Consider the following 21,672-nt stretch of genomic DNA (forward strand, 5'->3'; position numbering starts at 1 on the left):
AAATGATCCTGAGGAGAAAATCAGCCATCTTACTGAAGAGTACAACTTTGAACCAACGAAGGGACAAATATCAGACTCTTCCATACTCCACATGCCTTCTGTCTTCATCTCTTCTACAGCTTCATCAAATACCTCAGAAAGGCCCCAAACACAGAACATATAAACATATACTGTCTCTCCCATACACACAGTCTCACACACAGGCAGCCTGTGTGAGGTTAACTGCGTAGAATAACCAGGCTGAGGTACTCCATCAGCCCCCTCCTTGGTCAGAGTTAATGCATAGTGACAGAAGCCAACAGTAGCCCCGGGCCACTTCAATCACTCACTTGAGCAGCTAAACATCTTCTGCAAGACAAAGCTCTTAGAACCCTTCATTTTTCAAATTAGAGAATGACAAGCTTAACTCCCAACCTGGAGACCTTTCATCTCAAAGCTCAGCATGGCAGAGCAGTAGCTATGATTATGTAGCATGTCCTTACTGAGAATAAGGCCAGAGATGGCCACCCAGGAGACAACCTTGGACCCAGCCCCAGACCTCAGTCCTGGCACAGTGGAAACCAGGCACCTACCTGAGACAAAGGAATAGGCCGCTAGGATGTTGCTGAGCAAAGCCATCTCCATGTGCTCTGGGCTGCGGCTGAGAGGCAGCCTCATAGGACATCCAGAGGGGACCTCCTGGAGGTGCTTGGCTGAATCAACGTGGCCACTCTCCTTCTTCTCTTCTATTTGGGAACACAAAGTGAGTGATAAGGCACATTCTGCTGTCCTGAGGCCATGTTCCAGGTAGCCTGGACTCCTAAAGACATACTTTTGCAACAGCTGATTTGCAGGTGTCCTTTGGGGCTTTGGAAACTACAGACCCTCTCTGGCCAGCCCCACTTTATTTTGGGGGATAGCTTCACTATAGAGCTAAGGAAATGATCCTTCAATTGCTTGCGAAAACTATGCTTGCAAAAACTAGCCAGGCTCCTAAAGAAAGACCAGCGAGCTCTCCCAGCCAGGGTGGCCACAAAGATTTGGGGTCTTGTGCTCTTTGTTCAAGTGAGCTTCCTGGCTTTCAAGGAAGTAGAAACTCCTTACATCCCTGATTTTCCTGACCTTTCTCCTTTCTCTTCCCTGTATCTTCCTAATTCCCACTAAACAATTCCCTCTTACCTCTTCTGGAACTCTTTACTTGATTCTCCCTGGTTCACCTTTGAGGCACAGCCCATCAGGTTCAAATCATCATGACATTCATCACTGCATTTTAACTACAAGCCACAGCCCTCTCTTCTCCTGCTGTGCTTTCCTGGGAGCCTGCACTGATGATACTTGTGTACCTTGATCAGTTTGCCTCATCCCTCAGGTCACTAAATGTGTGCCTTTGGCAGTGGTTCAGAGCTGGCTCTCCCAGAACTGCCAAAGCGGTTCCCATTCTAAAATATCTACAGGAATTTGAGAGCTCGAGCTGCTCCCTGCCTCTAGCTCCATGACTCCACCTGTGACTGTGATGGGCCAGTAGAACACACACATGGCCCAGACTGCCCATCCACAGAACCAACCCTCCAGGAATCAGAACAGGGACTTGGGATCTCAGCGCTCCAGCCTCTGGCTGGAGGAGCACATCCTCTCCCCAGCTGCTGCAGCTCAAGCCTGGCATTAGCATTACCCAATTACTCAGCAAAGGCTTTATAGAGAGCTCCTGAGCACGAAGTGGGAGAGAGGTGGCAAAGACCCAATTCGATGCTGCTATGAACTGCTCATGAACAGCTCATTCGATGCTGCTATGAACTGAAGGCAGGCAATTGAGTCACAGAGTGTAGAGGGGTGTCAAAGCTTGGAGAGTGAACCCAGGCTCTCAGTGGGTCACAGATATGAGTAACATGGGCCACAATTAGAAGGCCTGGAGAGTGGCAGTTCCATGAGGTAAACAGAATGGGCTACAACAGAACACTCTCAGGCTGGTAGATTTCAGCAGGCTTCAGGAAAGACCAAAACAAGAAAACACCAACCAACTCACAGGCACAAAGAAATAACCATAAAATCCTTGGAGCAGCCAGAGGCTCTGAGAGCGACAGGAGAAGGAGTGGGAGCTCCAGGGGCTTTGAAAAGAGACTGGCTGCTGTTAAGAGGCCCTTGAGCTGCTGAGCCAGAACACAGCGCCTCTTTCAACAGTCATTTGTGTTCCTAAAAGGTGGCAACTGGATGATACAGGTGAATGGTTAGAACCATCACACTGAGTTCAGAGACTGTTCTACAGATCTGAGGACTTCAAGACCCAGGAAAAGAGTGAAGCTACTGGAATATGTCTGAGTGTGTAGTGAGCCATGTCTATTTTAAAACCATTCCCTCCTTCCTGTCTCCACTAATGTTACCAGAGTGCAAGTCTTATCATTTTATTTCTGGGAGTTTTGCAACAATCTCCTACCTGGTCTTTCTGCTGATACCTCCTTCCTTCTCAATATAGCACCCATTCTTATTAACAGGGTCATTTTTCTGTAGTACAAATATGATCACATCACTCCACAACCCAACTCTAATGAATTTCCATTGACCTCTTAAGACAATACACATCCACTTTCACAATATCTGACCTCTGCCTTACCTCCTAATGTATCTCCTATCCAAGCTGACAGTCACACACATATATACACACAGATAATAAGCATGCTTAGAGCTTCAACAATACTAGATTACTTTTAGTTCCCCCAAGTAGAGCAAGCTCTTTTAGCTCTTCATGCTTTTGGTCACACTCTTCCTTTTGCCTAAATGCCCCCCCTCTCTTCATCTATCTGGCAAATGTTTCCTATAAGAAAGAATTCAGAAGTTTTATGGCAGTCCCAAAATCTCAATGACGTTTTTTGCAGAAATAAAAAAATCCATACTGAAATTCATATGGAATCTCAGGGGACCCCAAATAGTCGAAACAATCTTGAAAATTAACAAAGTTAGACATCTCACTCTTCCTGATTTCAAAACTTATTATAAATCTATAGTAATCAAAACAGTGTAGGCCTAGCATATAAAAACAGACATGTAGCTTAATGGAATAGAATAGAACATCCAAAAATAAACCCTTACATATATGTTCAAATTATTTTTGCAAGGGTGCCAAGACCATTCAATGGGAAAAGACTGCCTTTTCAGCAAACAGTGTTGGAAAAACTGGATGTCCATGTGCAAAAGGATGAAGTTGGACCCTTACCTTATACTATATAAAAAATTAACTCAAAATGTGTCAAAGACCTAAATATAACAGCTAAAAATTTTAGAAGATTGTTAGAAGAAAACATAGGGGTAAACATTCATGACACTGGATTTGACAATGATTTCTTGGATATGACACCAAAAGCATAGGCAACAAAAGTAAAAAAAGGACTCTATTAAAATTAAAAACTTCTGTGCATCACAGGGTACAACAGAGTAAAAAGGCAACCCACAAAATGGGAGAAAATATTTGCAAATAATATATCTGATAAAGGGTTAATATCCAGACTGCTACCTATCCTAATTCCTAATATCAGAACTCCTACAACTCAACAACTAAAAACAAAGAGCTCAATTTAAAAATGGGCAACAGACTTCGAGCAATATTTCTCCAAAGATACACAAGTAGTCAACAGGCACATGAAAAGATGCTCCACATAACCAAGCATTAATGAAATCAAAATCAAAACCACAATGAAATATCATCTCATACCTGTTAGGATGACTACTATCAAAAATCAGAAAATAAGTATTGGAACCCTTGTGCACTGTTGATGGGAAGGTAAAATTGTGCAGCCACTATGGAAAATGGGATGACTATTCCTTAAAAAATGTTTAAATGGAATTATCCTATGACCCAGCAATTCCACCTCTGGGTATATACTCAAAGGATTTTAAAGCAGAGACTTGGAACAGAATTTGTACACCAATGTTCAGAGCTGCATTATTCACAATAGCCAAAATGTGGAAGTAACCCAAATGTCCATCCACAGATGGATGAATAAATAAAATGTTGTCTACAAATACAATGCAATATTACACACAGCCTTAAAAAGGAAGGCATAAACATGGATTAAACTTGAGGACATTAGGCTAAGTGAAATAAGCCAGTCAAAAAGGACAGGTATTATATGATTCCACATGTATGAAGCACCAACAGTGGTCATATTCATAGAGACAGAAAGTAGAGTAGTTGTTGTCAGGAGCAGGGGCAGGGAAAAGATAATTATTGAACAGGGTATAGGGTACAAAGTTTCTGTTTTGCAAGATGAAAAGAGTTCTGGGGAAGGATGATGGTGATGGTTGCACAATAATGTAAATATACTTAATGCCACTCAACTATACACTTAAAAGTAATTTAAGATGATGAATTTTGTTATATGTATTTTACCACAATTTAAAAATTGTGTTGGTGAGGTAAAACAGTGAATTTTGAAGGTTACTTTATTTAAAGAATCTTGCAGTCAAATTTTGGTTTTAAGTTAACAAGGATGATGGCAGAATTATCTTTTAGCTGTATTAAATTTGAAGTCAATAAAATTCTAATTCATATCACATTATGAATATGGCTTAATTTTAAGTAAGAAATGTTATTGCACTTGTTTTTAAAAATTGGATTGTAAATAAGTGTAATCTATCATATTTATAGATTAACAGGAAAAAGTATGAATAGATGAAAAAATGTATTTGTGTAAAATTTAATAAAAAATTCATGATTTAAGCAAAGGAAAGACCTATTGCAGTGAAGCCCCGTGTGAGTCTTCCAAATGCCTTTCTTTGGCTATCAAAGTGTCCAAATATTCTTCTAATATTGTGCCTATGATATTGCAATTGGAACTGAGTGTCCCCTGGTATGTCAACCCCAGACATAGTGTTCAGGGGGTGATAATCTCATTATCCCTTTAGCTACCTGGGGAGAGGTGTGCTGTCAGGAGCAGAGAAGTTTCTGGTAAGAACAGTTCATCTCTGATGATGTTGGCATCAGCCAGTAGAGGTTCTAAAACTTGCTTGGCCCCAGTTGGCTTCTCAGACTCTGAAAGAAAAAAGGAGCACAAAAACCATCACATACCCAGGAGATCACCTCATACCTTAGACCTGGTATGTGTGTGAACCTAGCAGAGAAGCTTTGGTGGCTAGTGTCTGGATCCTTGGAAGGATGAATGACATCCCCAGAGAGGAGAAAGCCCATTGACAGAGTGTAATCTGGAATTTGAACTAGACAGCCAGATAAACCAATCTCCCAAGGTCATACCAGAAAGGATGCAAGAGGTAAAAGATCAAAGAAACATGCTTCCTCTCCGCTCCTGTCAGCCAAAATCCACAAAACAGCTAGTGTGGGATGTCCCAATCTGGCCCCTCATCAGTAAGCTTGCAGGCCAGCCTCTCTGTAACAGGAAGGGAGAGAATTCTGTTTCCTTCTAGCAATGCCCAGATGGGCCATGAAATGAAGTCTCACACAGCTCTGTAGGAACTAGAATCCTGGAAATGCTGATATGTAGATTCCTACACCCTGTGCCTTCCATGCTGAAGTGTCAAGGCCTCTGCTCAGCCCAGCTAGGAAATCTCTTCTCTGTGTCTAGCTTCACTTAGAAGCTTGTAGGAAGAATGAAATCAGTCATGGAGCTCTGAGCATTGAGCTGTCCCCACTTCACATGTGCACACTGATTCATTCGTCATCATCACACCCTGCCAACTACTGTGGCTTCCAACTTCTGCTTATTGATTACTTTACAGAGACATGTCTCAGCTGCTTCTTCCCCAAAATGGATTGGTGGCGCCATCCTATGTTAATTTTACAGGTCAAGAAAATAAGGGCAAGAAAGAAAAGGAAACTGGAAGCATGGGATGGGTAACTGTCTACAGACTCATGTACCAAAGTGCAGAAGTAGGTCTTTGAGGCCCATTGACCTTCCACTCTACACTGGTGAAAACCATCAGACACTGACCCTAGGACAGTCACATGGAGTCTGAAGAGCAAAAGCTCAAATGGAAAAACAGTCCTTATATCACTGGCTGGGGAGAGGATACACATGGCCCCGGAGAAATAACTGAGCCCAGAGAAACCCCAATTTTCTCTGTAGCGCTGATAAGCACGTGGGGATGATACATCTAACATGCCAGCCTGCCAGCCACTTGGCTTCCACTGCCCCATCAACCTTCCCCTCCCAACCATCACAGCGAATCATTTCCAGAGATGTATCCTGGACCTTGTCATCACCTGGAAAGGTTTCACCTCTGAATACTGGGCTGTGAACTCCTTAAGGGCAGGGACCATGCCTTAATTCTTATCTTTGTTCTCAGAGTTTCCCACAATAAGTGCACAGAGCTAATGCTCAGGGACTGTTTGCTGGATGAATGACTCACACTGAGAAATCTCACTCTCCAGTCAGAACCTCTATCCTACCTCTCTGATATGGTTTGGCTGTGTCCCCACTGAAATCTCATCTTATAATATAGTTCCTATAATCCCCAAGTGTTGTAGGAGGGACCCAGTTGGGGGGTAATTGAATCATGGGGCAGTTACCCCCATGCTTCTGTTCTCCTAATAGTGAGTGAGTTCTCATGAGATCTGATGGTTTTATAAGGGGCATTTCCCCCTTTTGCTCAGTACTTCTCCTTGATGCTGCCATGTGAAGAAGGATATGTTTGCTTCCCCTTCCACCATGATCCTAAGGCCTCCCCAGCCATACAGAACTGTGAGTCAATTAAACCTCTTTCCTTTATAAATTACCCAGTCACGGGTATATCTTTATTAGCAGTGTGAGAATACTGCTATGCACTCTCCATACCTGAATCAAAGTAAATGTGCTCCCCAAGCTCTCTGAGGCTTCTATCTTCTCATCCCCTCCCTGCTCACTCCGTTTATCACTGTCATCCTAGAGTCATCTTTTCTCTGCACAGCCTGGCTACTACAACTATACTACATGCTTCTCTCACCAGGACCCTTCTGCTGCCCTCTCCTCAACCTCAGGCCTACTCCCAAAGCACTCCAACCCTCACCTGCCTGCTCTCCTCCCTACAGGCTAGTGGTTCTGAAAAAGTATAATCATCCATAAAGACTTCATAGAGAGGTAACATTCAAATTGAATGTTGAGCAACTGCATATTCATTTAACTGCTGAGTATTAATTTAATAATGAATTATACTAATAGCCCACATTTATTGAGACCTTTCTCTTCAACCAGATAATTTGCTAAGTGCTATTTAAGTTTCATAACAGTCCCATGGGGTAGATTCTGTTATCCTTGTTCTTCAGATGGGAAAACTGAGCTATGGAGAGGTAAAGTTGCCCAAGATCACCTAGCTAGAAAATGATAAAGTTGGAATTTAAACTGAGTCAGTCCAACTCCAGTGCTCTTAACTTTGAAACTATACTTTGCTACAGTAAAGAAAAGCACTGGAGACAGAAGGAAGAGCAGGAGCTAAAGTACATGGCACATCTTTAGCACAGGAGCAAAGGAATAGGCAGAGAAACTGAACAGAAGTCAAAGCTGCAAAGGCAAAGTTGGAACTGCGTTTTGGTGGATCTGCAGTGCCTTACAGAGGTTGAGCTTTATTTTATGGACAGTAAATAATATTAACAGGAGAGTGACATGGTCAGTTCTGCTTTGTAGGAAGAAAACACTGGCAGAAGTGTGGAGGATGTGTTGGAGAAGCCAGAGATGGTCTGAAAGACTTATTGGGGGTTCAACTCAGTAGTCCAGGTAAAGGATAATGCACACCAAGAACCAAGGAGATGAGGTAGCTGAAGAAGCCAGCAATCCAGAAACCCAACACAACTGGTGCAGACAAACAGACTCCCAACAAATGCCTGCTCTCTCTAGCCAGAGGACCAGGAAAGGAGTGTTCTAGCAAGACAGAAAACTCTTAAACAATAGATACTCTACTTCAGCCAAACATCATTTTAAAAAACAAAAAACCCATGGCCTCATCCACATCCACACCCACACTGGCAAAGTCTGAGTAGATAGCCTAGACTTTCACCCTTAAGAGACTATAGCAAGAAACTCCAACACCCTTGCCAGAGTGATGTCAGAGAAGGCCCAAGGGGAGAGATGAGACTTTCATCTGAGATTGCTAGTAATGAGCTACCTTCCGTGGCAATATCAGTAAGGACTACATGGGAAGCCTGGACATCCACCCCCTCCTAGAAATAACTAGATACTCCTCCCACTCCCCCTCTCCACTGGGGTATCAGAGGCAGCCTAGTCAGGACTCTCATCACTACCAGTGGTTACAAGCCCCACATCAGTGGAGACCACATGGGATCCAGAACTCCCATCCCCATCCAGCAGTAATGAGGAGTCAATCAATTGATGTGAACACTAAGATGATAGGGATAATAGAATTACCTGGCAAAGATTTTTAAACACCATGATTTTAAAAATACTTCAACAAGCAATTATGCACATGCTCAAAACAAATAAAGAAATTAAAAGCCTCAGCAGAGAAATAAAAAGTCTCTGCAAATAAAGAGAAGACATAAGGAAAAAATAGAATTTTATGATTAAAAAAATACAATAATGAGCAGCGTTTGGAAACTCACATTGTGAACTTTTGCTCCAAGAACCACCACAGGAACATACCAGGGCAACTGAAAGAATTCACTGACCCTTTGAAAGAAGTGGCTTGCCACTGCAAACTCCATGAAACAGCCAAAAACACAGTCAGTGCCCGAAGTGTGAGGGGAAGAAAGTCTGCCTCTGAACATACATCCTCACTGGGGAACCTGGAAATCTAGATCATGGAAGAAGGATTTAACTTTATCTAGAGCTGAAATGAATTTAGAGAGCTGAGCAAAATATAAAAGTAGAAGAAGCAGTGGGAAGTGCCCTGTAGGCACTCCTGATCCCCAGGGAAGCCCAGCAAAGCCATTTCTCACTTTATCTCACAGGGTTCCTAGGTGAAGGCAGCCAGTGGAATTGGGGAAGGGCCACGGGGAGAAGGAGACTTCCAGCTGAACTTTGTAATAATTTTGATCAAGTATGAATTTTCCTAGGCAGAATCTGATGGGTGGGGGCGAATAGGAAGTGCAGATATGAGCACAGAAGCTGCAGCAGTCAGGGAGGGGTGAGGCCTGAAAGCCCTGCTTGCTTTCTCAGCAGGGAGGCTTGTAGCCTGGGGCAACATCTCAGCCCTGTGCACCAGAGGCCTGTAAATAAATTCGGCTCTGTTGGCTGTTGGCAGGAGTGAGACTGGCCTTCCTGGCTGTGTGGGAGCTGGGTGAGGTCTGTCACTGCGGGCTTTCCCCGACTTCCCTGGCAATCTGTACGAAGCATCGGAAGCAGCTATAATCCCCTTTGGAACATAACTCCATTGGCCTGAGAACCACTGCCCCGTCCTCCCAAGTGGTCTCCGCAGGCACCACCCAAGAAGAGTCTGAACTCAGACACACCTAGCCCTACTCCCACCTGATAGTCTTTTTCTACCCACTTGGGTAGCCGAAGACAAAAGACATAAACTTGCAGGAGCTCTATAGCACCCCCCATTGCCTGAGAAACCCGAAGTTATCCAGGTGACCTTAGGGCAAGCTTGCATCCCCCAATATAACCACAGCTAATGTCTCTTGAAAGCATCACCTCCTGGCTGGAGGGCAACCAACTCAAGCCATTACAGCAACTCATGACAGAACAACCCTGCTCCAAGAAAGGAGAAAACAACAGCTAATTTCACTATCTGTAACATCCTGGCTAACCAGAGGTACTGAATCTGTCTATGTGACAACTTCCCTATAAGCATAACCAGCATTTAAGAAAACCAATGCACTAAACAAAACTACAACCAAGGACTCTCACAGAATCCACTTCACTCTCCTGCTACCTCCACCAGAACAGGTGCTGGTATCCATGGCTGAGAGATCTGAAGATAGATCGCATCAAAGGACTATCTGCAGACACTCCCCAGTACCAGCCTGGAGCACGGTAGTTCAGCAAACCCTAACCCTAACACTAACCTTGAATATATATGCACCTAACACTGGAGATCCCAAATTTATAAGATAATTACCACTCAACCTAAGAAATGAGGTAGACAGCAACACAATAATAGTGGGGAACTTTAATACCCCACAGATAGCACTAGACAGGTCATCAAGACAGAATGTCAACAAAGAAACAATGGGCTTAAACTATACCCTAGAACAAAGGAACTTAACAGATATTTACAGAATATTCTGCCCAACAACAGCAGAATATACATTCTATTCATCAGCACACAGAACATTATTCAAGATAGACCATATGATAGACCACAAAACAAGTCTCAATTAATTTAAGAAAATCAAAATTATATTGACTACTCTCTCAGAACACAGTGGAATAAAATTGGAAATCAACTCCAAAAGGAACCTCAAAACCATGCAAATATATGGAAATTAAGTAATCAGCTCCTGAATGATCTTTGGGTCAACGATGAAATAAAGATGGAAATTTAAAAATCATCTGAACGGAATAATAATGAAACAATCTATCACGACCCCTGGGATACAGCAAAAGTGGTGCTAAGAGGAAATTTCACGGCATTAAATGCCTAAATCAAAAAATCTGAAAGAGCTCAAATAGACAATCTAAGGTCACACCTTAAGGAACTAGAGAAACAAGAACAAACCAAACCCAAAACATAGGAGATGAAAAGAAATAACAAGGATCGCAACAGAACTAAATGAAATTGAAATAAACAAAAAACAATACAAAAGAAATGAAACAAAAAGCTGGTTATTTGAAAAGATAAACAAAATTGTTAGACCATTCATGAGATTAACCAAGAAGAGAGACGATCCAAATAAATTCAACTGGAAAAGAAACAGGAGATATTACAACTGATACAATAGAAATACAAAGGATGATTCAAGGCTACTATGAACACCTTTATGCACACAGACTAGAAAATCTAGAGGGGATGAATAAATTCCTAGAAATACACAGCCTTCCTGGATTAAACCAGGAAGAAATAGGAACTCTGAATAGATCAATAACAAGTAGCAAGATCGAAACAGTAACAAAAAATTGCCAATAAAAAAAAAAATCCAGGACCAGATGGATTGGCAGCTGAATTCTATCAGGCATTCAAAGAAGAATTGATACCAATATTGCTAAAACTATTCCAAAAGATAGAGAAAGAGAGAATCCTTCTGAAATCATTCTATGAAGCCAGTATCAGCCTAATACCAAAACCAGGAAAAGGCATAACAAAATAGAAAACTACAGACCAATATGCCTGATGAACATAGATGCAAAAACCCTCAACAAAATACTAGCTAACTGAATCCAACAGTATATCAAAAAAAAATAGTCCACCATGATCAAGTGGGTTTTATACCAGGGATACAGGGATGGTTTAACACACGCAAGTCAATAAATGTGATACACCACATAAACAGAATTAAAAACAGAAATTATATGATCATCTCAATAGACGCAGAAAAAAAATTTGACAAAATCTAGCATCTCTTTATGATTAAAACCCTTAGCAAAATCAGCATGGTAGGGACATACCTTAAGGTAATAAAAGCCATCTATGACAAACTCACAGCCAACATTATACTGAATGTGGAAAAGTTGAAAGCATTCCCCCTGAGAACTGAAACAAGACAAAAATGCCCACTTTCACCACTTCAATTAAACATAGTACTGGAAGTCCCAGCCAGAGCAATCAGAAAGAGAAAGAAATAAAAGTCATTCAAATTGGTAAAGAGGAAGTCAAATGGTCACTGTTTGATGATGATGTTATCATATATCTGGAAAACCCTCAAGACTCATCCAAAAAGCTCCTAGAACTGATAAATGAATTCAGTAAGGGTTCAGGATACAAAATCAATGTATACAAATCAATAGCACTGCTATACACCAACAGTGACTAAGCTGAGAATCAAATCAAGAACTCAGTCACCTTTACAATAGCTGCAAAAACAAAAAGATTTAGGAATATACCTAACCAAGGAGTACTCACCTTACTCCTGCAAGAATAGCCATAATTTAAAAATCAAAAACTAATAAATGTTGGCATGGATGTGGTGAAAAGAGAACATTTTTACACTGCTGGTGGGAATGTAAACCAGTACAACCACTATACGACAGTACAGAGATTCCTTAAAGAATGAAAAGCAGATCTGCCATTTGATCCAGCAACCTCACTACTGAGTATCTACCCAGAGGAAAATAAGTCATTAAATGGAAAAGACGCTTGCACATGAATGTTTGTAGCAGCACAATTAGTAACTGCAAAAATATGGAACCAGCCCAAATGCCCATCAATCAATGAGTGGATAAAGAATATGTAGTAATATATATATATTATATTCTATATGTGATGGAATACTACTCAGCCATAAAAAGGAAAGAAATAATGGCATTCTTAGCAACCTGGATGGAGTTGGAGACCATTATTCTAAGTGAAGTAACTCAGGAATAGAAAACCATACATTGTATGTTCTCACCTTTAAATGGGAGCTAAGCTATGAGGACGCAAAGGCATAAGAATAATACAATGCAGTTTGGGGACTTCGGGGAAGGCTGGGAGGAGGGTAAGGGGTAAAAGACTATACATTGGGTACAGTGTACACTGCTTGGGTGATACTTGCACCAAAATCTCAGAAATCACCATTAAAGAACTTATCCATGTAATGGCCAAGCGAAATGGCTCACGCCTGTAATCCCAGCACTTTGGGAGGCCAAGGCGGGCGGATCATGAGGTCACAAGATCGCAACCATCCTGGCTAACACGGTGAAACCCCGCCTCTACTAAAAATACAAAAAAATTAGCCAGGTGTGGTGGCCGGTGCCTGTAGTCCCAGCTACTCAGGAGGCTGAGGCAGGAGAATGGCGTGAACCCAGGAGGCGGAGCTTGCAGTGGGCTGAGATTAGGCCCCTGCGTTCCAGCCTGGGCGACAGAGCGAGACTCCGTCTCAAAAAAAAAAAAAAAAAAAAGCTTATCCATGTAATTAAACAGCACCTGTTCCCCAAAAACTATTGAAATAAAAAAAAATTTTTAAATAAAGAAAGGACAGGACACTTGCCATATGAAAAAAACTAAAGGAATAAAGGAATTGAATAAGGAAATACTTGTAACACAGCCAGTGTTTATGTCAGTGAAACTTGGTATTGTGGGTCTGGTAATTAAAAGAAAAGGTTATGTTTATTTTTATTAACAACAATAACAAAAGCCAACATTTATTAAGTACATTCCACACAGTAAAAAAATACAATAACCAAAATAAAAAGCTCAAAATAAATAGATGGGCTCGATGGTAAATGGAGGAGGCAGAGGAAACAATGAGTGATCTGAAAGACAGAATGATAGAAATTACTTAGTTGAGCTATAGAGAGAAAATAGGCTGGAAAAAAAATGAACAGAGTCTTAGGGACCTGTGAGATTATTACAAAAGACCTAACATTTCTGTCACTGGAGCTCCAGAATGAAAGAAGGAAGAAGAGGAACGGAGAAAGTAATCAAAGAAATAATGACTTTAAAAAATCCAAATTTGTCAAGAAACATAAACTTATAGATTCAAGAAGCTGAGCAAATCTTAAATGGAATAAATCCAAAGAAATCCATGTGAAGACACACTGTAATTAAACTTTTGAAAACTAAAGACTAAATAGGCTGGGTGTGGTTGGCTCAAGCCTGTAATCCCAGCACTTTGGGAAGCCGAGGTGGGCAGGTTACTTGAGCTCAGGTGTTTGAGACCAGCCTAGGTAATATGGCAAAATCCCATCTTTACTAAAAATACAAAAATTAGCTGGGTATGGTGGCATGCACCTATGGGTCCCAGCTACTCAGGAGGCTGAGGTGGGAGGATCACTTCAGCCTAGGAGGTGGAGACTGCAGTGAACCGAGATTGCCCCACTGCACTGCACTCCAGCCTGAGTGACAGAGTGAGACCCTGTCTTTAAAAAAAGAAAAAAAACCAAAGACAAAAAAATTGAAAGCTGCCTGAGAAAAACAGCGTCTTAGCTATAGGGAAAAAACAATTCAGAACACAGAAGGTTTCTCATTGGAAACCATGGAAGTCAAAAGGCAGTAGCACAATGTATATTTCAGGGGCTGAAAGAAATGAACTGTGAATCCAGAATCCATATCCAGCAAAACTGCCCTTCAAGATGTAGGGGAAAGCAGACATTCTCCACTGAAGGAAAACTAAGAGAAATTGTCACCAGCATACCTACCCAAAAAGAATTACTAAAGTCCTCTAAACAGAAAGAAAAGAATTTTAAAAAGATATCATGAAATATCAAGAAAGAAGAAAGCACAAATATAGGTAAATACAATAGGCTTTCCTTTTCCTCATGAGTTTTCGTATCTAACAGTTGAAGCAAAAATGTTAACACTTTCTGATGTGGTTCTGAATGTATATAAAGGAGACCAGGCGCAGTTGCTCACACCTGTAATCCCAGCGATTTGGGAGGTGGAGGCAGGAGGGTCACTTGAAACCAGGAGTTTCGACCAGCCTAGGCAACATGGTGAGACCCCAATCTCTAAAAAATAATAATAATTATTTTATTTTATATTTATTTATTTATTTTTGAGACCGGAGTCTCGCTCTGTCGCCCAGGCTGGAGTGCAGTGGCGCGATCTCGGCTCACTGCAAGCTCTGCCTCCCAGGTTCACGCCATTCTCCTGCCTCAGCCTCCAGAGTAGCTGGGACTACAGGCGCCCGCCACCACGCCTGGCTAATTTTTTTGTATTTTTAGTAGAGACGGGGTTTCACCGTGTTAGCCAGAATAGTCTCCATCTCCTGATCTCCTGATCCGCCCGCCTCGGCCTCCCAGTAATTTAAAAAAACACTTAGCAGGGCATGGTGACAAATGCCTACAGTCTCAGCTACTCAGGATGCTGAGGCAGTAAGATTGCTTAAGTCCAGGAATTCGAGCCTGCAGTGAGCTATGATTGTGCCACTGCACTCCAGCTTGGGCAACAGAGAGAGACCTTGTCTCAAAAGTAAAATAAAATTAAGTTAAAATGAAAAATTAATGTATGTAAAGGAAATATTTAAGACACACTTTGGAGTAGGGCAAAGGGAAGCAAAGCATGGTAAGGTTTTTATATTTCACTCAAACTGGTGAAATGGCACCAGCAGACAGTAAATAGCTATATATACACACACACACACACACACACACACACACACACACACACACATATATCTGCAGTAATACCTGGAGCAACCACTAGAAAAACTATATGAAGAAATACACTTAAAAACACTACAAACAAATCAAAATGGAATTCTATAATAATGTTCAAGTAACTAAAAAAAAAAAAAAACAGAGAAACAAACAAAAAACAGAAGACAAAAGACAAAATGGCAAACGTCAGCCCTAACATCTCAATAATGACATTAAGTGTAAATAATCTAAATACACCAATTAAAGATAGCTATTGGCAAAGTGGATTTTAAAAATGACCCGTTGTTGGATGCATAGTTTGCAAATATTTTCTCTCATTCTGTAGGTTGGTTGTTACTCTGTTAATATTTCTTTTGCTCTGCAGAAGCCTTTTAGTTTAATTGGGTCCCATTTCTTTCTTTTGTTTCTGTTGCATCTGCTTTTGGGGTATTAGTCACAAATTCTTTGCCTCGGTCAATGTCTAAAAGAGTTTTTCTAGGTTTTCTTCTAGAATTCTTATGGTTTCAAATATGATATTTAAGTCTTTAATCCATCTTGACTTAATTTTTGTACATGGTGAGAGATAGGGATCCAGTTTAATTCTTCTACATGTGACTATCCAATTTTCCCAGCACCATCCACTGAATAGGGTATCCTTTCCCTAGTTTATATGTTTGTGTGCCTTGTCAAAGATCAGCCCAGAGTCTCCAAGGAAGTCAAACAAATCAGTAAGAAAAAAAAAATCCCATTAAAAAGTGGGCAAATGATATAAATAGAAATTTCTCAAAAGAGGACATATAAATGGCCAGCAAATATATGAAAAATGCTCAACATCACTTATCATCAGGGAAATGGAAGTTAAACTCACAATGAGATATCACTTATCCTCACTGGAATGGCCATTATTCAAAAGTCAAAAAGCAATAGATGGCATAGATATGGCAAAAAAAAAAAAAAAAGGAAACTCTTGTTTATACACTGCTGATGGGAAGGTAAATTGGAACAACCTCTATGGAAAACCATATGGCGATTTCTCAAATAACTAAAAGTAGATCTACCATTTGATGAAGCAATCCCACTACTGGGTATCTACCCAAAGGAAAAGAGATCATTATATAAAAAGACACTTGCACACATATGTTTACTGCAGCACAATTCACAATTGCAAGATATGGAATCAACTTAAGTACCCTCAACCAATGAATAAAGAAAATGTGATGTGTATGTAATTCATTCATCAGTTGAATGCCATAAAAAAAATAACATAATGTCTTTTGCAGCAACTTGGATAGAACTGGAGGCCATTATCCTAAGTGAAATAACTCAAGAATGGAAAACCAAATACCATGTATTCTCACTTACAAGTAGGAGCTAAGCTATGGGTACACAAAGGCATACAGTGGTATAATAGATATTGGAGACTCAGAATGGGGAAGGGTAGAGGGAGTGAGAGATGAAAACCTACCCACTGGGTACAACACACACTATTCAGGTGATGGGTACACTAAAGTCCTAGACTTTACCACTGTACGATTCATCCATGTAACCAAAAGATACTTGTACCTCTAAAGCTATTGAAATAAAATGTTTTAAAAAAAACCATGTCCTAACTATACACTGTAAGAAACTATAAAAATCCTTTCTTTGATTATTTTCTCAGTGCTGGGATTACAGGCATGGGCCACTGCACCCAGCCACTGCCGGTATTGTTATATATGAAGTTAGTTTCTTATAGTGTATAGTTGGTACGTGGTTTTTTATAGCCAAGGCGGGCAGATTGCTTGAGCCCAGGAGTTAGAGACCAGCCTGGGCAACATGGCAAAACCCTGTCTCTACAAAAAATACAAAAATTAGCCAGGCATTGTGGTGCACATCTGTAATCCCAGCTACTCAGGAGGCTGAGGGCGGAGGATGGCTTGAGCCCAGGTGGCAGAAGTTGCAATGAGCTGGGAGCATACCACTGCACTCCAGCCTGGCGACAGAGCAAGACCCTGTCTTAAAAACAAAACAAAGCAAAAACACCCTCCCCCCAAATAAAACAAAACACAAAAACAATATTGTCAGGTTTAAAGAAAAAGGATAAAATTTTTATATTATGCAACCATTAACCAAAAGAAAACGAGTCTAAATTGATATCTATTAAGTCTATAAAGTAGACTTTAGAGCAAAGAAAATTACCAGAGGGTCTTTGAAAAAAAATCTATAAAATTGGCAAACCTATAGCAAGACTGACCAAAAAAGAAGGAAGTTACAAATTACCAATATCAGAAACAAAACAGTAGATATCACTAACAGACCGTGCAGATGACAAAAAATAGTAAGGAAATACTAGGAACAACTCCTACACACATAAGTTTGACAATTCAGACAAAATGAACCAGTTCCTCGAAAAACACAAAGTACCACAACTCATCCAATATGACAGAGATAATTTGAATAGCCCTATAGCTATTAAAGAATTGAATTCGTAATTTTAACCCCCCCCCACCAAAAACAAAACAACTTCAGGCCTAGATGGTTTCACTAGAAAATTCTACCAAATGTTTAAAGAAGAATTAACACCACTTCTACACCATCTCTTCCAGAAAATCAGAGAAGAGGGGATACTTCCCAATTCATTTTATGAAGGTAGTGTTACACGGACACCAACCCCAGACAAAGATAGCGCAAAAAAAGAAAACTCAAAGCCGTCGGGCACATAGATATAATAAAAAAAAATCCTTAGCACAATATTAGCAAGTAGAATTCAGGAACGTATAAAAAGGATTTTTTTCGTAATGACTTTTTATGACATGACTATATGGGGCTTATTTCAAGAATGCAAGGCTTATTCAAAAATCAATTGATGTAAACTGCCATTAGTAATAGGCTAAAGAAAAAAAGTCATGTTAATTGATGCAGAAAATTTTTTTCAAAAATTCAACACCCATTCATGATTTTTAAAAATTCTCAGAAAAATGTGAATAGAGGGGAATTGCCTCAACTTGATAAAGAGCATCTACAAAAGACCTGTAGCTAACATTATACTTCATCATGAAATACTCAATGTTTACTCTTTTAGATCAGAAACTAGGTGAAGATGCCCACCCTCCCCACTCTTAAATCACCATAACACTGTAAGTTCTAACCATTACATTGAGGCAAGAAAAGGTACTAAAAGACACACAGATGAGAAAGGAAGAAATAAAACTGTCCCTATTTGCAGGTGATATGGCTGTCAATAGAGATCCCAAGGAATCTACCCAAAAAGTCTCCAGGTATGCCCTGGACATTTGTCCTTCCAAATCTCATGTGTTCTCCAATGTTGCAGGTGGGACCTGGTGGGAGGTGTTTGGGTCATGGAGATGGATCCCTCATGAATGGCTTGGTGTTGCCCTTGTGGTAATGAGTGAGTTCTCATTCTATTAATTTATGCAAGAGCTGACTGTTTAAAAGAGTCTAGCATCTCTCTTGCTCCTTCTTACTATATAACATGCCTGCTGTCCCTTAGTCTTCCGCTATGAGTAAAAGCTTCCTGAGGCCTCACCAGAAGCCAAGCAGATGCTGATGCTATGCTTGTACAGTCTGCAGAATGATGAGCCAAATAAACATCTTTTCTTTATATTACCCAGCCTCAGATGTTCCTTCTGCAAAACAGACTAATACATCTCTTAAAACCAGTGAGTTTAGCTGGGTGCAGTGGCTCACACCTGTAATCCCAGCACTTCAGGAGACTGAGGCAGGTGGATCACCTAAGGTCAGGAGTTCGAGACCAGCCTGACCAATATGGTGAAACCCTGTCTCTACTAAAAATATGAAAGTTAGCTGGGCATGGTGGCATGCGCCTGTAGTCCCAGCTTCTCAGGAGGCTGAGACAGGAGAATTGCTTGAACCCAGGAGGCGGAGGTTGCACCAGTGGGAGCCGAGATCGCACCACTGCACTCCAGCCTGGGTGACAGAGCGAGACTCCATTCCCCCCCACAAAAAAATAAAATAAAACTAGTGAGTTCAGCAAGGTTGCAGGCAACATAAACTTACAAAAATCAACTGTATTTCCATATACTAAGAGTGAACACTAAAGTTAAAAAATACAACACCATTTACTGTTGCCTAAAGAATGAAATATAGTCCTGCACCACATTAATGAAGTTTTGGTCAATGATAGCATGTTGTATAAATGAGATCACAATATGCAACCTTTTGGGATTGGGTACATGAATATTTATAGCAGCTGTATTTGCAATAGCCCAAAACTGGAAACAATCCATATGTCCTTCAAAGAGTAAATGTTTAAACAAACTGTAGCACATCTATACCATGTAATACTACTCAGCAACAAAAAAAGAACAAACTGTTGATACAAAAGGCAACCTGGATGAATTCCAGAGGATTATTCTGAATTTAAAAACGCAATCCCAAAAGGTTGCATATTGTATGATTTCATTTATACAACATTCTTGAAATGACAAAATTACAGAAATAGGGAATAAATTGGTAGTTTTCAGAAGTCAAGGAAGGATTGGGGTGAGAAAGAAAGTTATTGTCACAAAAAAACGGCAACATGAGAAATCCTTGTGATGATACAAGTGTTCGGTATCTTGACTGTATCAATGTCAACATCCCGGTTGTGATATTGTACCACAGTTTTGCATGATGTCATCATTGGGGAAACTAGCTAAATGGAACATGGGAGCTCTGCATTATTTCTTGCAACTGCATATACATTTAAAATTATCTCCAAAAAACGTCTAATTAAAAATACGTTTTAATGCATAATCTTTAGAGTCCTCCTGAACCATAATCTGCACATTAAATCTTGAGAAATAGTGATCTAAAAGTTCAACCAAGATATTAGGGGAAATATCCTCTTTCTCATGAGGAACAGCTGAAGGGATAGAAAATGTTTTATCTTGGGAAATCCTGAAGAAAACTATGAGAGTTTTCTTTTTCCAGAATATGAAGTGATTATACACAAGAAATTAAACTTGGTGTGGTGCCAGTAAACAGAACACAGGCTGATGTACAAGAAAGTACACAAGCTTCAGGATTAACCAAGCATGGGTTTAAACCCAAGCTCTACTATGCCCTATCTTTAAGACTAGACAAGTTAGTTAACCTCCCTGACCTCCCATTTCCTCATCTTTAAAACAAGGCTAATGATTCCCACCTCAATCCATCAATCAGCAACTAAGTAAAGAAATAGACACTGTTTCAGTATTTGCAGCAGAAGGAATTTAATGCAGGGAATTGTTGGCAGCGTTGAAGATAGAAATATAGGTTACAGGTGATAGAAAAGCTGAGATTTGAAGACTATTGCAATAGATAACAAAGTCAAGAGTATAAAGATCTTCTTTAGTTCATATAACCTTGCATACTTAGTAAGGATCAGGCAAAATGGGAAAACTAAAAAATTAAATAATTTTTTTAAATGAAAAATTAAAAAATTAAGTTTGTATGACTTTAAAAAGACAAAATTAGTTGGAGTAAGGTCTTGGGATGTGGTCATGAAGTAATCAGATATTAGCAATAGTAGGCAGTGGGTAATTGAAGGCATAAAGGTAGGAGGCAATGTTGCCAGAGCCCAGGAGCCAGAGTCACCAGGAAGAATCAGGAACCATGGAGGACACAAATAGTGGAAGCTGGAGCCATGGAGGAGATGCAGACATTGCTGGCAGGGATGATTTAAGAAGGGAGAGAGGGAAGAAATACTCTGGCTTCCTCTTTTCACTACCTTGCAACCTTCCACAGGTGCAGCAACCTTCCTCTAGCAGGAAGCCATAGATATGGAGCCTGGGGAAGGCAACCTTCCAGGTCAGCCCCTGCTATCAAGGGCAGAGCAGGAATCAGAAGATAGATACACCTAGGTGTGGCACACTTACAGGGTGTTTGTGAGGATGCAGGGCTTGTAAGATACCTGGCACAGAGTAATAGGTGCTCAAGAAATGGCAATTATTATTTTTCAGTGCCAATGTTGCATGATGACATTTAGAGCCACATTTTCTCATCATTTCCTATCTGAATAGACGGAAGCACAAGCTGGGGCTCATGCCATGTAGACTTTGCCAAGAGTACTTATTTTTTCCAAACAAGCAGCACATCTGAGAAATGTGAAAAGCAGCCCTGTCCTAAAGTTTCACTGTATAAAGCAAATGTTGAGTTTCCACAGCTGCTGGCTTCAGCCTACCCAGAGGAATAGTTTTCATGAAATATTAATCTCGGAAAAAGCCACACTGGAGTAAGCTTGCACAGTAATTCAAGCAGCATGTGCAAAATTTATTTAGCATTTGGCTGGGCATGGTTTTAATTATGTGAAGTCTTCAGAATGAGAAGAAAGTGATTGAAGATGTTTAACTAAGTCAGTTATGGAGGCTGTGGATGCTCCAAGACTCTCTCCAACTTTGGTTTATTTCTGCAGTCCCCAAACTATAAACACAAAGGAAGCTCCCATGGAATTGGACGATGGCACTGTATGAATCAAGATGCAGCTAGCAATAAAAACAGAAGACACCAACACCAGCAGTCCAGAACCTCCAGTATAACATAAAGGCAGGTGTCTATTCATGGTTCCCTACAACCAAGGTAGGGACAGAAGGGTGAGAATCCACAGGATTGTCCAAAACCT

General features: G+C 40.5%; 1 protein-coding gene across 2 annotated transcripts in view; it reads right to left on the bottom strand.

The window, feature by feature from the left end:
• EVA1A (eva-1 homolog A, regulator of programmed cell death) overlaps positions 1 to 21,672 on the bottom strand; it is a 66,200-nt gene that overhangs the window by 24,117 nt on the left and 20,411 nt on the right. For both annotated transcript variants that reach the window (XM_055240625.2, XM_063616596.1), the window contains exons 2-3: positions 4,880 to 5,002; positions 573 to 725 (exon numbers count right to left, since the gene is read on the bottom strand). In XM_055240625.2, the coding sequence (XP_055096600.1) occupies positions 573 to 657 (85 nt within the window). In that variant the 5' untranslated portion in view covers positions 658 to 725; positions 4,880 to 5,002. The remainder of the gene's footprint in view (positions 1 to 572; positions 726 to 4,879; positions 5,003 to 21,672) is intronic.

The sequence above is a fragment of the Symphalangus syndactylus genome, chromosome 14 (assembly GCF_028878055.3).
Source record: "Symphalangus syndactylus isolate Jambi chromosome 14, NHGRI_mSymSyn1-v2.1_pri, whole genome shotgun sequence".
NCBI classification, from domain to species: domain Eukaryota; kingdom Metazoa; phylum Chordata; class Mammalia; order Primates; family Hylobatidae; genus Symphalangus; species Symphalangus syndactylus.